General features: G+C 45.4%; 1 protein-coding gene across 7 annotated transcripts in view; it reads right to left on the bottom strand.

Annotated features, from left to right (window-relative positions):
* The window catches only part of NFATC2 (nuclear factor of activated T cells 2), a 90688-nt gene that overhangs the window by 52358 nt on the left and 22755 nt on the right, over positions 1-15575 (bottom strand). For all 7 annotated transcript variants that reach the window (XM_071572720.1, XM_071572716.1, XM_071572714.1 and 4 more), the window contains exons 4-5: positions 7603-7805; positions 5270-5442 (exon numbers count right to left, since the gene is read on the bottom strand). In XM_071572720.1, coding sequence (XP_071428821.1) covers positions 5270-5442; positions 7603-7805 — 376 coding nt within the window. The remainder of the gene's footprint in view (positions 1-5269; positions 5443-7602; positions 7806-15575) is intronic.

Below are 15575 nucleotides of genomic sequence, written 5' to 3'. Positions count from 1 at the left end.
TAGCAGAGGAGTAATTTGCTATGGGATTAATTCTTCCACCTCAGTGCAAACCTCAATGAGCCAAAGTAAATATTCCGTTCCTGCTGTCACACTGTGTGTATTTACCATGAGCTGCCTGTGGTAGGATTGATAGGAGCAGAACTCCTGTGTCCAATGCTTATCCAACTCATTAATGTTGTGAGAGATTTTGATCCAATCCATCACATGCTGAAGCAACCTGAGCTCTCCAGTGGGAAGAGAAGGGAAGGCTGGGTAGCTGCAGGATGGGAGGCAGAGGAGGACCACAGGCAGGAGACATCTCTAGTAGTCAGGTAGACATCAGCAACACAACTTAGCAGCAATCAGAGGGTGGGAGTATGGGGTAGTGGAAGACTTAAGAATCAAGCAAATAAAGCAAATTTCCAACCCTTGTAATTACATGGGAAAGCTTAAAAACATAGTCTAAACGCCAGGAAAAGAACTCAGTATGAATGACAACAGTTTCCAATTTGTTGCCAGCAAAACTTAATCAGCAGTTTGTGCAGAGCCATCCATGCAAAGAGCACCAAAAATAGAGGGCTTTTCTCCAGCTCCTTCTCCACACATAATTTATGATGTCCTCACATAGGAGGAGTGACAAGCCCTGATGGCAGCAGTGTCAGATAAGTATGATACTTTCTATGAACTACAGCCAGCTCACCAAACCAGTGTGTGATTAATGACAGGAAAACCATGGCCTCGGTTCATTTCTCTGTCAATCATCTCTGTGGGTATGCACAGCACTTCCCTTTAATCCCTTGTGGAGGGGAGCTGCTGAACTTAAAGTATGCTCAGAAATCCATGCTCTGTGTAACGTGCTGGGGCATTTGCTTTCACCACCAGCAGCACTGCAAAGACAAGAAGTAAACAGGAGTTTGCCTCTGGAGCAAGGCTTGCAGCCTGCAAAAAGGGCAGGCATTTCCCTTCAGTCTGACTCACACTTTAAAGACTGAAATATTTTGGTTGCACATTAAAAGTGGCAAATGTTGTCAGAATTAGCTCTTACATTCTGTGCTTTAAGAAGAGAAAATGTTCTCTTTACAGAAAGCATCAAGTTTTATGTCAGCTGTATTTTACAGCCAGCTGCGTGACTGTCTTGAAGTTGAAAGGAAAGGGGGAAAAATTCATTTAATTCATCTGGAAGCCATGATACTCCCATAATAACATCGTTATGGCTAAACTTGCAAATAGGTATCTCCCAAATGCAGAGAGACCATTTGTTTCTGCTTTTCTATCTGAATAAACTAGGGCTCCTTCTTGCCTGTCCTTGTATTCCAACCAGCACAACTCCCAGCTGAGGAAAAGCACTCACTGGCTTGCCAAGACAACATTCTTTTACATGACTAGCTCTTTCCTCTGTAGTTATTAATGTGTCACAAATCATAGGCTCAGATTGTCTAATATTATGGGAAAATCTACTAGAAGGAGAGAAAAATAAAGGAAACTTCCAGGGAAATTGATTAAAGGGAAATAAGATATTTGACCCAATTTAATGGAACAAAATACAGTCAATAATAGAAACTATTTAAATTCCTTAGATGGACACAGAGTTGTTTAGCAATAAGTTTTGTTTGTTTTTTTACCACCTCGGAATATCTATTATAAGAACAAGATTTTATTCTCCTTCTCTCGTGCCAAATGCAATCGTTTGCATTTTAAGGGATTCATAGGCACAACATCCATCAACAAACATGGATTATACAAAACAAGAACTGCAACACACTTTGGGAAGGTTTACGCAGGATCCATTAGAATAAAAACTGGGACAGTCAGGGATACTCCTAAGCCTCACATCTCACAGATACTTGCACAAAGAAGCTTTTGGCTGCTGACAGAATGGAGTAAAACAAGCTGTCCTACAGGGGCTTATGTGACTGCTCTGGACTCTCTTCCATCCTGCTCCTCCTGGACAGTTCAGATGAGTAGAAGTAGAGGCTGGGGAGGCTTGAGGCAGCTTGCTGGAGCTACCATGTGTCATGATTGACCTCTGCCAGGAGGTCTATCTGTTTAAGATGGAGCCCAGTGTCAAAAACTTCTGTAAGACCAGAGACTACTCACTCACCAAAAAAGGCGCTCTAGCTCATGGTGAAAGGCAAATCAGAGGAATGGAACTACTGCTACAAAATTGTCTTCATGGTTTGAAAATAATGTTTCACAAGCGGCAAACCTCTCCACAGTTGATTTGCTGAGCGGTTTGTTGTTTCTAGGGCACCACAGCTACAAGACAGTGTTTTTTACACCTAGCTAAGGGATGGCCTGTTGCTACAATTGCCAGAGGGATTGCAAATGCCTTTGCCTCCTCAGTGGCTTCAGAAGAAATCAACAGGCAACACGAGGCAAAAATGCTGCAAGCTGCTGAATGTGCAGCCTTGTCCGGATATGAGGTCCATTTTAAGGCACAACTGATCATTTAACAACATATCACCTCCTTGGTCCTCCCACACAACTGCCTGGGGAGGAACTTGCTCCGGATGATGCTTTGAACCTGTGAAATCCCCTCCTAAAATCTGTCAAGCGCTGAATGTGACACAGATGAGGTGGAACCGAATGGCCCTGTGAAAAGCAGAGACTTCACAGTTCTTGCTTCATTGCAGCTCATAATGATCTGCTGACACCAGTGGGAATTCTCTGCTGGGATCGGCTCCTGCTGAGGAGAACACTCAGATGTTCTGTTGGTAGCAACAGCACTCGGGGGAACCCCACTGGGAGGGAAGTGGCCAGTTATCCTGGAGCTGCTGCTCACTGAGGCTTTCCCAGCGGGATATGATTAACGGCTACCAGACAGAAGAGATGTCACGGAGAGTCCCTGAGGAAAAGGGTTCTCAGGGGGTCATGTCAAAAAAAAAAAAAAAGAAAAAAAAAGAAGGGCCAACAAAAGAGAAAAAAAGCAAATCCCAGCAACACACAAAGGTGGGAAGTCGGAGAAGGAGAAAATGTCACACAGCTCTTCTTGGGAGGGAACCTGATCTTACCCGAGACTGACTGGGAGCTCTGCGATATGTGCAGGTTGTCGGGGAGAAGCTGAGATTACCCCTGCCAGTGAGATTCCGTCTGAATTACTAATGCTGGCTTGAGCCAACTGATGTTTATAACCATCTTCCCAGAACTGGGCTGAGATCAGGAAGTGCTACTGAAACGCAAAAACAGTGCTAAATATGTAACATACCCTCTGAATGGAAGAGGCTTATTTCTCCAGATCACTTTGTGCTCTGCTTCCACAAGCTCAGAAAAGCACAGGCCTTAACATATCTCTCCAAATTGCCCATATGTCCAGTATCCCAAAAATAAAACTTTTTTTATTTCCTTGGGAAAGAAATGTTTTTTTCTTGTAGCTTTGCTGTCTGCTATGCAGTCAAAATTTTAACACGTTAATTATAAAAAACCCTTAAAAATAAACCACTTATACTGGTATCTCCACTCTTGGCTTTTTTACATCCCTAAGACTAATCAATGCAAAGACATCTCAGAATAAAAGCTTAGTCATCTTAGCCAAGCCACTACCATTGCAGTAATTGCACAGGCAAATTAGGTGTGCACATACAGTTCAGAAAAATGTGATTTATTCTGTAAACTGTGACCAGATTTCTGCTTGAACGCTCCATGGTGATGGGCACAAACACAATATGCAGTTGTGGAAGGGCCCTAGAAATGCCTGGCTAACTCAGAATGCTTTTCCTGAGGAGGATTTGAGTAAGTGAGGCATGATCTGTGGGACTCCCTGTGTGACCCAGGGACCATCCGTTGTCTCCTCTGGGCTGCTGTTGTTTTCCTGCACAGTGGGTGTAGGAGTTACACCTGGAGTTTCCCCACCCCAGTAGTTCCCAATTGAAGGTTTCCTTTAGTAAATAGACCTTTGTTTCAGCGGGGACATGTTTGGGGTGGAGGCCACTATTGTTTCAGCCATCTGGTCCCATAAAGGAATGTTTCCTATGGAGAAAGGTGGTGGCTACTCCCACTACTCTCCCTTCCCCATCACAGTGCCCAGACACTTGACTCAGCTGCTAAAATGCTCTGACAGTTGGTATCTTCTCATAAACATTGCCAAGAGATCATACATATCCATCATCCTTTCCTTAGCCTTGGACATTATTCATTTGTACTGTTTTATAAAAAGCTGCCATCAGTAATTCACCCTCCAATTTGATTTCCTATCCAAAACTGGCTCTTCTCTCATTCTAAGCAGTTGTTATTTAGGTAAACCTGCATCTTAATAAATAAAACACATGAGAAACACTTCAATTACTTTCTTCACATGACTTATAGCAAGACAGGTTCTGCTAAAGGGGTGAGTCATTCAACAAAGGGAGAGGAAAACTGTTCATTAGGTATTTGTGAAATCCCCAAACTGCCGAAAAGGCACCATTTACCAACAAAAAGCATCACAGGATGCACATGAACCAGCAAAGTGGGTGGAGCCCTTCCAGAAATGACTGTGACACAGGAGGCACCTCATCAGAGGCCTCTCTTTCTCAGGATCCAGTATGTTAAAATGCGTGGGAGGTGTAGGTTTCTCAGTTTATACACTTTAAGGATTTGCACTTCAGAAATCAAAACAGCGAGTTTTCTTGTCCCTTAGGGGAATACCAGAACACCCTGTGCTTTCCCTGCTTCAGCCTCCAGAGCTGTGCACCCCTTAGCCCTGACAGCTAGAAAAACCAACAACCAGAATGTGCCTGAGTCTCAAAATCAAATCTGTTCCTCCATTTCAGTTGTGTTCCTGCCACAGCTCAGATCAGAGGGCTGTGGTCACTCCTTTGGCAGGCAGGACTGGCCATAGTGCTACGATCTGTCTCAAGGCTGAATTCAAACCTCCAACCACCTGCCAGCTTGTGGATAACAAGCTCTCATTGTGCCTCCTCTCAAAATAAAGCCCTTACCAGGAAAGCAGGCAGCTCATGCACAAACAGGAAGAACACACCTGTGCTGCTATACACACACACACACTGGCTCCCTGCTCCCAGGAAACTCCTGACAGCCAGAGGGATCCAGCAGCAACAGACTGATAAATAAACTCTGCAAAATCCCCCATGTTCCCTGCTGTCCTCACAAGCTCTAAGCACCTGGAAGAGCCACCAGCCACCTGAGCTTCTTTCAGGACAGGGAGTGCACATAGGTGAGAGCCACAGGTCACCCGAAGTGTGGCAGAGCCCTGGCCAGCGCAGAGCACGGTGGGATCCTTCCCCTCAGCACCAGCCTGGAGCAGAAGGACGTGGTTGTTGCAAGAGAAGGAGCAAGTCTCAGGGGTACTTACAGCACTCGATGGGGTTGGATGCCGCCTGCAGGGACACGATCCTGCCGCTGGCCTCGGGGATGTGGACGCGGAAGACGAGGCGCACACGCGTGTTCTTGCGGCCGATGTCCGTCTCGCCCTTGCGCAGCTCGATGTCCGCGTTGCGCAGCTTCAGGATCCCTGCACAGTCGATGCTGCCAAACACACACTCAGCTTAATGTCCCTGCTCACACAGCCTGGGCATGGGGGCAGCCGCGAGGGCTGAGCTGATTTGCTTTGACCTCTGCATTAGGAACACCTCTAAACACTTGCTGTTTAGGACCTCCATATCAACATTTTAGCAGTCACAGGGGAAGAAGTCCCGGGCATGCAGCACATGAGAGATCACAGAATATGCTGAACTGGGAGGCACCCACAAGGGTCATCCATCCCTGCACAGGACCATCCCCAAGAGTCACACCATGAGCCTCAGGGTATCATTCCAATGCTTCTTGAACTCTAACAGATGCTGCTAAACCTCTGCTCACTCTCTGGCAACAGCAGAAGCCACTCTCCAAACATTACAACCCCTTATCTCCCTTCAGTGCCAAGCACGAGAACACAGATAGCAGAGCCCACCGTGGGACAGGAGCCTGCCCCACCAGCTCACCAGACAGCCCAGTGCCCAGGGACTACTGCAGAGCAGCGCTTGCCTGCACATGGCAGATTAGTTCGGCTCCACAGGGAACTCAGCAGTCAACCAGCCAATTACAGAATCACCACTGCATGCACCATCCAGGCACATTTCCCCCCAGTTTGTAAAGCAAGCATGGAATTCAGCTGCAAAGCAGGAACCAAACTGCTCTCTCCTCCTTTTGGACAGGGTGGGTAGTACTGCTAGACCATCTCTGCAGCCCAGCCCCACGAGTCCATGTCACCTCCAAAGCCCCGGGATGTTGTTCCCAGACAAGAGAAAAGCCTGGCAGAACAGAAAATGATTCTCTGCTCCCATTCACCATGTCCCTGAACAAAGGGAGTGTGTAAGGAGCAGAATGGGGCTGAGCAGCAATGAAAGGATTAGGATTGCTTAAATCAGCACCACAACTTAATATTGGTGGACTTAATATCACTTCTCAAGAGCCCAGTGTAACCTTGCAAACATGCCTGTGTGCATTAGGAGAATGGGCCAATTAATCTTTACAGAATCTGAGATCAGCAATACTCCTCAGAGGACACAGTGAGCACTGTTACTAAACAGGCACTGCCAACCCATTTTGATATCATTTTAAAGACACATCATTTCTCTTCTTCTGATACGAATTAAAATCACATTTGGGGAGGCATAAACCCCAAACTGTTTCCTACACCCACACAGTTCCTCGTCATTGCATATGTGCAGGGTTTATTACTCCAGGGCTCCTTGTTAGGAATGAGGTATATTTTCTGAAAAAAAATGTGGATTTTGTGATGAAGTAGGGGGGCTTAAAAATAACACTGCTCTGACAATTTTATCCTCTGAATGATGGAGATACAGCTCTTCCCTCTGCAGAGCAATCACTCTTATGCTGCCTGGCACACATTCAAGCCTGAAGCTTCAAACTGGTGCCCAGTTCATCCCTCTGCCTCCATAAAACTGGAAGGAGTAATACAGACAAGATGTGCATGTACTTGATTTTCTGTTAACCTATTACAACAGGAGAGAGCGATTTCATGGCCAGAGCACTCGGCTGAGCTCAGAAGAGATGTTTTCTCTTCCATTAAATGTTGTAAAGTGAATCATACACCTTTCCTCCACTGTCTGCTGCTCTTGCTTCTCACTGTGTTCCTGCAGCATAAGGACTTGAGATTCAAGTCTGGTTTTGCTTAGCGCAGTACAAATCCATTCTGACTTTGAAGATGATGGAATACTACAGGGTGGCGAGACACTGGCACAGAATGCCCCAATGCAGGGTGCCTCATCCCTGGAAGTGTCCAAGGCCAGGTTGGACAGGGCTTGGAGCAACCTGCTCTAGTGGAAAGTGACCCTGCCTATGGCAGGGGGTGCAGCAAAATGATCTTTAAAGTCCCTTCCAACCCAAACCATTCTGTGATTTCAGCATAGTCACTGCAGCAACTGGAATAAAGAGCAGAAGTGACTGCAGAGTCAGGTGATGAATGGTAACTCTTTAAGCAGCTTTTACCCAAGTACTTGTACCTGCTGCTCCTAGTTTTCTAAAAGGGGTCTTACACTCATATATTGTCCCAGTGTGTTGAAAAGAGGAGTCCCCCCAGCGCAGGCACCATTGCTCATTTTAGTGACTCCTTTCCACAGAGAAGGCATTTCACACACCAATTTAATCAGCCTCAACTTTGCTAATTAAAAAAAATATACTTACGTTGCTTTCATGTTGTTTTTGGGTTCCAGCGGGATCTCCAGAACTTTGGTGTTGCCGATGATCTTCTCGTAGCTGGTGGTGGTGACGGTTTTCCCTGTAATGCGATGGACTTGGTAGAAGGCGTGAGGTTTGAGTATCCGCTCATCTGCTGTGCCAATGAAGATCTGAAGGCCCAAGGGTTTGTTCTCCATGTACCCATGAAGCTGACAAGACATGAAGAATTATTGTCACACACAGGGCTTTGCAGTGCCTTCAAGTCAGGAAACCAAACAGATCTACAGACACACCTCCTTATATATATCTATATCTGTGATTGATTCACTGCTCTTTGAATCTCATCCTTCCCCCAGCTGTTAGTTCACCTTCAGCCATTCCTCCGGCATTGCATTAAAGCATTACCTGTCCAGGTAGAGATGGCATTTATGATTTGTGACTGAACAGCACAAGGAGGTTGTAATCAACCTTAGAGACTGGGGGTTTTAGGCCTCGAGGACACAAAGAGTTTTATGCACTAAGTAACATTTTATAAACAGCATTTGCTGCAAGAAAGCCAGAATGCCTCCATAGGCCAGGAGAGAAGGAAATTTCTCCTTCTTTATTAACGTTCAAAATTACAAATCAAACCGTTCTAAATTTCTCACATAACCAAAAATGAAAACCAGACATTTATCTACCGCATAGCCAGTGATGCAGCTGAAAGGGAACTTTATGGTCCAAGACATGCTAAATTTGTTTTCAATTATTTTGTCCACATACAAAACCTTGATGAAGCCATACAAAGCAAATAGTACTGGAAGATCAGAGAAAAGGAAGATTAAGCTAATGGTATTCATGGCCAAACCAGGGTTTTTTCCCTTTTTTCTTTTCACCAGTCAGCAGGAGGTATCTTTGCATAGAAGGATTAATTCCCCCCTGGAAGGGGACCACATGCAGCATCAATGCAATCCTGGCAACCTTCCTTCAGTATGGCAAATGTAAAGCGACACTCACTCTTCTGAGCTATCATAACTCATCTAGCACATATTTTCGAGGCACACAAAGACAGGGTCTATGCCCCAGAGATCCCACAACCCAAGGGTCCAAATGTGCAGCCTCCACTTGCATGAATAGCCCCATTGAAGTCAACAGGCCTTAAGCAGGGGTTGTGCAAGACAGAATTCCAGAACCCAGCCCAGGCACAGCTCAGACACCTCCGATAACTCACTTGCACGGGTGCTCTGGGAGATGGTGAGGAGGGAAAACAGGGCACAAGACTTTGTGCAGACATGTCAGTTGGCTCTGGGAGCAAGGGGGAGGAGGAGCAGAGCTGGACTCCGAACACAGGCATTGGTATTGGAGAAGCAGCATTGCCAAGAATGTGATAAATACCATGGCAGCCATGGCAAGATTTAGAAATGTGTAGAGTGTAGGAGAGATTAGAGGCAACAGAGGTCAAAATGACAGATCTCCTGGGAACAGGCATTAGTGTAGGAATCACTCCCTGCTGATCCATGGAGGGCCATAGCCCAGGTCCAACGGGAGCTGTACAGAAGCTCACCCCAAGTATGGTACTTCCAAAATCCAAAATTTCCTGGCCTTCAATGAAAAGCCATTGTATCACCAAAAGCCATCATGTCTTTACAAGGGGAGGAGGGAAAGAGCAGTGTTTAAATACTAAGCATGTTTATTGTCATCCCTGACAGACTAATTCTTTGTGGATCCAGCTACAACGATGAGAGGATCCTTTGGACAGGAAGGTTATTACAGTGACAGCAAAGCAGTTTTTGCTCTATCCTCTGTCCTGGCAGAACAAAATCCCAGAGTTATAGGTGGGAGACTGGAATGGAGGAAAACAGATAATAAATTACAGAAGAAAATCTGCCTCCAGTGAGCACAGTCAGTAGCAGCTGTAACAGAAATGGCTACATGCACAGTTTTCAATACTGGCCACCTTTAAAAGTAATTTTAAGTGGTGTTTGCTCATGTATAGAATCATTTCCCAAGGCAAAACTGTTCGTGTTCATCCAATAATGTGTATGGCTGTGGGAGTGTGTTGTATGAATGTACACAACTTAAAGAAGAAAGGAATTGATTGTCTGTTCATATGGCAATGTTTGTATTACCTGCTGGCCAAGGGGTATAAAACACCCAGTAAAAGGCCTCCTGGTCCTCCACAGGACCAGATTTTAAATCAATTGTTTGATTGGTGGAAGAAAACAACATAATTTTTTGGTAATTTATGGCATTATGGCAATGCTTCAGGATGACATCATTGTAAAATCAAAACAGCATTATAAAATGCAAGGACAAAGAAAAATATATGTAAAAGAGTCAAGTATCCCCATTTGGAAGGGTGTGTCCTAATCTGGAGCTAATTGATTATGTTTTTGAGGTTATGGGTGATCATTTACCATAGGCATTTCTTTATACCTTTCCCTTGCTAAGAACATACCAGGATGACTCGGGAACAAAAAATGAAGATGCACAGTCCACAGAAACCCTTCAGGAAATTTAAAGTCAGAGTTTTACACTCAGATCTGCCTCCAATTTACCACATAGCTTCAGTCATGCCATAAACCCTCTCTTTTTACCTGTACCAGGGGGACAGTGTTGCTAATTCCGCTTTGCAGGGACAGTTAGTGTTTTGTGCTGCAGTTTTATAAACAAAAACTCGTTAGGAGCAACAATGAAAGAACACTAATATTAAAGCTGTGCTTCAGATATATTTCTCCTCAAAGCTGAACTAGAAAAACCTGTTAATGTCAATAAACACTCATCTCCACTGTTCCAGGCAGCTGCTTTAGTATTTAACCACAGCACTGATCTTTTCTTTGGCAAAGCAAAGAAGGAATAAATGTGACCCTTAAAAAAACTTTGAGAAGTGAAGATTTAAAACTGTTTTTTAAATAATAACTTTGAAATTCATTTTTTCCTCCCATAGCAACAACCAAGCTGCTCTACAGTCTCAGTTTTTCAGTATTGCTCTTCTGCCCATCTCGTGGGGAGGGAGCCGGCGAGCCACAGGAGCCACGGCAGGACTAGAACACCAGCCCCACACCAAGGTGTGCCTTCACTCCTTCTCACTCTTCTTTCCATGAAGAAAACAAAATCATCTGGATTTCAAGAGAGTGAGAATCAAGAAAGATTTATGAATACAGAACTCTGGGAGGAAATATTTTTGTGTATTATAAGGTGACCTACTCACAATAAAACTCCCCCAAACTGTATACAGATCAAGCTGGAAAAAACCCAACTCCTTTGAGTCACATTTGCCACAAGGGGAAAGAGAGGCCAGACATGATGTGTACCTTTCCATACTCTATTTTGGGTTTTTAAGATCCTATTTCTTTCAGTTGAAAGATTTTTCTTAAACTTTGCTTTTGCCTAACTCTTATAATATTAACATAGCCAGACATGGGCTGGTCTGTGACCTGAGGAAATGCAAAGCACTTTAGCAGATAAACAAATAACATCATTCAGAAAACAAGGAGACTTTTCTTGTTTGGCTTGCTGCTATGATTGGATTTCTAAACAAGATGGAAATGTGTGGCACGATTAAAACCATCATCTCACCTCCTGCATAAATAAAATTCATTCATTCTGCACTCCATCCATGGATCAATACCAGTCAAAGGAGGGGATTTAAGTGCCATTTTCAGGAAGGCACGTGTGCAAATCTGCAGGCCAAAAATGAGCAGATGTGCCTTTAGCTGTGTATCAGCTGCCCAGGTACCCACCTAAACACAACCCTGTGATGGGACCAGCCATCGAGACCACACATCAAGCATATGAAACACATTTTCTTCTCCTGCACTATTTCAGAACTCTGGTCTCCTCACAAACTGAGAACCCAGCTCCAAACACAGAGCACTTAAAGCCAGAGTTTAAAATTCCCATCTCAGTCAATCCCTACCCCAGGGTTCAGATGAACCAAAGCCTACAGCTGGCATTGCCTCTGGCTGGGGGGATTTGAAACACAGAGTCACCTCTGCTGTGCTGCACAAAGAGCAAATCTCTTGGCACAGGTGAAGTGTGTAACACTGCTTATTTATGCTGTCTGGCAGCCAAGGGATAAACCGACAGCAGAGCTGGAAAGCAAACGAAATTCCTTAAAGATTCTGTAGGTGGTCACCTATAGATACAACATATGCATATACAAGGAGAATTTAGTGAATCCTTCAAAATTTAGATCTTTCAATGTTGGATATGTTTTCTTGAGTTTAAATATTATTGTATTGTATCTAGAATTACATTATTAGCAAGAGAAGGGAAGATACATAGGAAATAAGTAAGATAACTTTTATATTCTTAACACAGAAGTCAGGGCAGAGAAGGGCAATGATTTCTCAGCTCCTGCAGGGGCTGAACAGCCAAAGCACAGAGAGGAACATGAGGTGCCCAGCCCCTGTGCCCTGCCTTGCTGTAGGGAATGTCCTTCTCGTGCTGCAAATGGCACAAACAGGCAGTAGCACCACTCACCAGCTGCAACACCTCAGTTCCCACTTCTGTTCTTGGGAATTTCTAGTTCAGGTGCTGCACATTGAAAGTCTTCATGCAAACAGTGATGGGCTTTGCAAGACAAAAGCAGGAGTGTCTGCAAATCTTTGAAGAGCCCCAGGAAGAGCCTGTGTGATACAGACACCGACTGCCTCAGAGTACAAGGCAGTAATTTTTTTCCCATTCATCCCTACAGAGCTTTGCCTGTCAGGAATTTAGGTCTTTCCCCCGTGGGAGGTTTAAAGCTGCATCTTTAAAGCTGATTGCACACATCTTCCTGTCTAGACAACGCAAGCTATCGCCAGAAGGAAAGTATCAATTTGGGGAATTAATTCACTAGTCTTGCTGATTTTATTTGCTTGAAAGAAATCAGCTCTCTTGCGTCTTTCAGCCCACTGTAACATGAGGCTTGGGCCATTAACTTCTGTGGATTACTTGCACTCTCCCTGTGCAAGTCACTCCAGCTTCCCTCAGTGCAGTGAGCATGTGTGTGGTCAGCTCCAAGCTGCTCCATACAGACCATCCCCGGCTGGTAGTGAAAAGTGGGAAAACAGGGCCCAGCAAGCAACATTTAATTAGAAGCAAATACAAAGCCGTGTGAGAAATCGCTTCCTCCTACAGTTTCCCTCTTCCTGCTGTACACAAGGAGATAAGAGAGCCCTCAAGGGCCAGCCAAGAGCGACACGTGGCTGCCCCAGCAGGAGCCACCGCTCGCCCAATGCCCACCTTCCTCCTGCAACAGCGAGAGCCTGCACAGTCAAACCTGTCTCTCAGAGCCACTGACACCACAAACTATTCCCCTGCTCAGCCTCTTCACCAGCCCTGGGGCTGGTTTCCGTGCCAGAGAGCATTTTCAGACCCTCTGCTGCAGACAAGAGGAAGATGTTGTTGGAGCAGCCCAGCTTGGCACAGTGCTTGTGTCACGCCTGCCCTGCTCCCTTCCTGGTGCAGCCAACTGCATGTCTTGATTTGGTCATTAATCCTCATCATTAATACCCTTAGTGACAACTTCAAGGCTTTTTGAGGAGGTCCTTACCCAACATTACTGTTACCAAGATGGAACGTCACTGTATTGTCTCAGGGAGAGCAGCATATCAATAACTCAGTAATTCAAAGTCATCCAGCCACTGTATCTTGGAGTGGCTTCTCTGTCTGCTTCACTTAGAGTTGACATTGAGCAACAAAGCTGAATCTTGTCACATGTTCAATGTAATGTACTTGGGACACAGCAAAAGAACACAAACCAGAAGGAAATCTCTGCCTTGGTGCCTTCTGCTCCTTACCAAAGCAGTCTAAAAAGGCCTCTGAAGATAATCCTTTGGACATCTGATTCTGCTAAATGATGAGTTTTTATGATACTCAGTTTTAAGTGTTTCTTATTTCAGTGACAATTTTGTCAAAATTCCAAGGACTGAATCTCATTTGCTCTGCTGCTCCTTACAGTAAATGACAACCAGACTCCCAGTATCTTACTGGGATTTCTGCTTTCAGATGGGGTTAAAATACAGGTCTGGGCCAGGGACTTTTTTGGGAGAAAGCAATCTGGGGGACTTTGCTTCTGACTGACCTTATACTGCAGTGTAAGCAAGTTGTTCCCTCCCTGTGCTTCAGTTTCCCTACCCCTATGAAGAGCTGATCCTGTTTTCAAATGCTTTGACTATCTCAGCTGAAAGTTTAAAGAAAGAGACACGATGCATCTGACTACTGCACATGTACAAGTCTGAGGATTTGGAGATCCCATTTTCATAGCTGGGGGAAAATATGAACTTTTTTCTACTAAGAAACCCAACTGTGTAATTAAAGCACTTCCATGCACACTCATGACAAAAGATTTAAACTTCCCCAGCATGACAGACCTCGCTGTGCGTCGAGTAAATCAGAGGGTGCAAATTTGATGATTTTGACAGAATCACACTGGGAGAGTTTCTCAGCACGGGGCTCTGCCACCAGTTAGCAAAGCTGGACCCTTGCCAGCTGTTGGAGGCACTGTGGGAACCAGCCTCAGCCCAGATGGAGTGGAGCAGAGGGTGGCAAAGCAAAGCTGCTTTTTATCACCTCACCTTCCTCTGCCACAGTCAGCTCATCTTTCCCAGTGTGCCAGCTCCAAGAAGCATCCCACCTGGCAACCCAGATGAGGCACAAAGCTTGAAGAGTAACCATGGTGACAAGGGGCAAGTGGGACAGCACGAAGAGCATCTTGGAGATTCTCATTTCAGCTCAAAGTGATTGACTTGACTGTGCTGAACCCAGTACCCTGAGCTGAGCCTTCTGCCAGGGCTCAGTGCTGAGCCTCCAGTAAGGCAGGTTTGGGATCCAGGAACCACACTATGGCCTTTGCTCAGGCACTGGCTATTGGACTGAACATCAGTCAGATTTTGGAAAGGATCTCAGCCAAAACCATTTTTGGAAAAAAGAAAACAAGAAAAAAAAGAAATAAAAATAGCAAGCTCCAGGAACCTCTCTCCTCCCCAATTTCTTTCTCATTCTGAAACCCACAATATGAGACATAATTAGAGAGAGAATAGCTCAGGTCTGCTGGAAGCATCAGGGTTTCAACAGTTGTTTCTGAATGAAATAGAGATCCCAGAAAATGTCCACAGAGCAGGCAGGATGAGCCCAGTGCCCCCTGAAGAGCCATTTGCCCGGCGAGCACGATGCTCTCTTGGGACAGAGGAGACCCAGGTGTGAGCGCTGGCTTGGCGTGAGGCACTTCTAGGCCAACAGACATTGGTCTCGAGAGAGGAAAGGAGGAACTGGAGGCTTAGCTGGACGGAGAAGCCCATGAACAGAGAGTTCAGATGTGAGTTTACAGCACTATCCACCCAATGTGAACTTCTCCTGTGCATACTCAAACCCACCCTGAACGGGATGAGTTATGCTGGTGTTCCTGCTGCACTGGAAGTGTCCACATTCATGGCAAACAACCAGAAATTCCAGCTTTGGTTTACAGCACACTGACTCCCCCACGGACAGTTCTGCAGTGAAAACCTACACTTCAGAGTAGCCTAAATCTTGCATCTGCTTAATCCAGGCATATTTCCAATCCACACAGCCTGATCTGCACAGCACAGCCATCACCCTCAGAACAGTCAGTACATCCCCCTTCCCTTCACCTCTGCCAGAGCTCCTTTCCATCAAAAGCAATGCAATCTAAATAGGGCTCAAAAGTTTCAGTGGGAGCTTTTCATTCACCTCTAACTCAAAGCAGGCTGGCACATGGGAAAATCCCACTGCTCCCTTGAGGCACAGGGCTCACTGACCCCTGCCCTGCACCTCTGCACCCCAATTGCACCCTGCCTGTCCTCCTAGGGACTGAGTGAGCTGCACTCGCTCAGCCACATCTGGGTGACAGTGTCCCTCTCACATAGGGGGATGGAGACCCACTTCAAAGAATTTAAACAACAGAGCATGCAACTTATCCCCAGTTAAATTCCCCCAGAAGCTAATTATTCCCACTGTTATCCAGCACTTCCCTTCTTGCACTAGTTAGAGAAGCA

Source organism: Pithys albifrons, chromosome 18 (assembly GCF_047495875.1).
Source record: "Pithys albifrons albifrons isolate INPA30051 chromosome 18, PitAlb_v1, whole genome shotgun sequence".
Taxonomy (NCBI): Eukaryota; Metazoa; Chordata; class Aves; order Passeriformes; family Thamnophilidae; genus Pithys; species Pithys albifrons.
The sequence above is the reverse complement of the archived record's forward strand: the minus strand, read 5'-3'. Positions and strand labels throughout refer to the sequence as shown.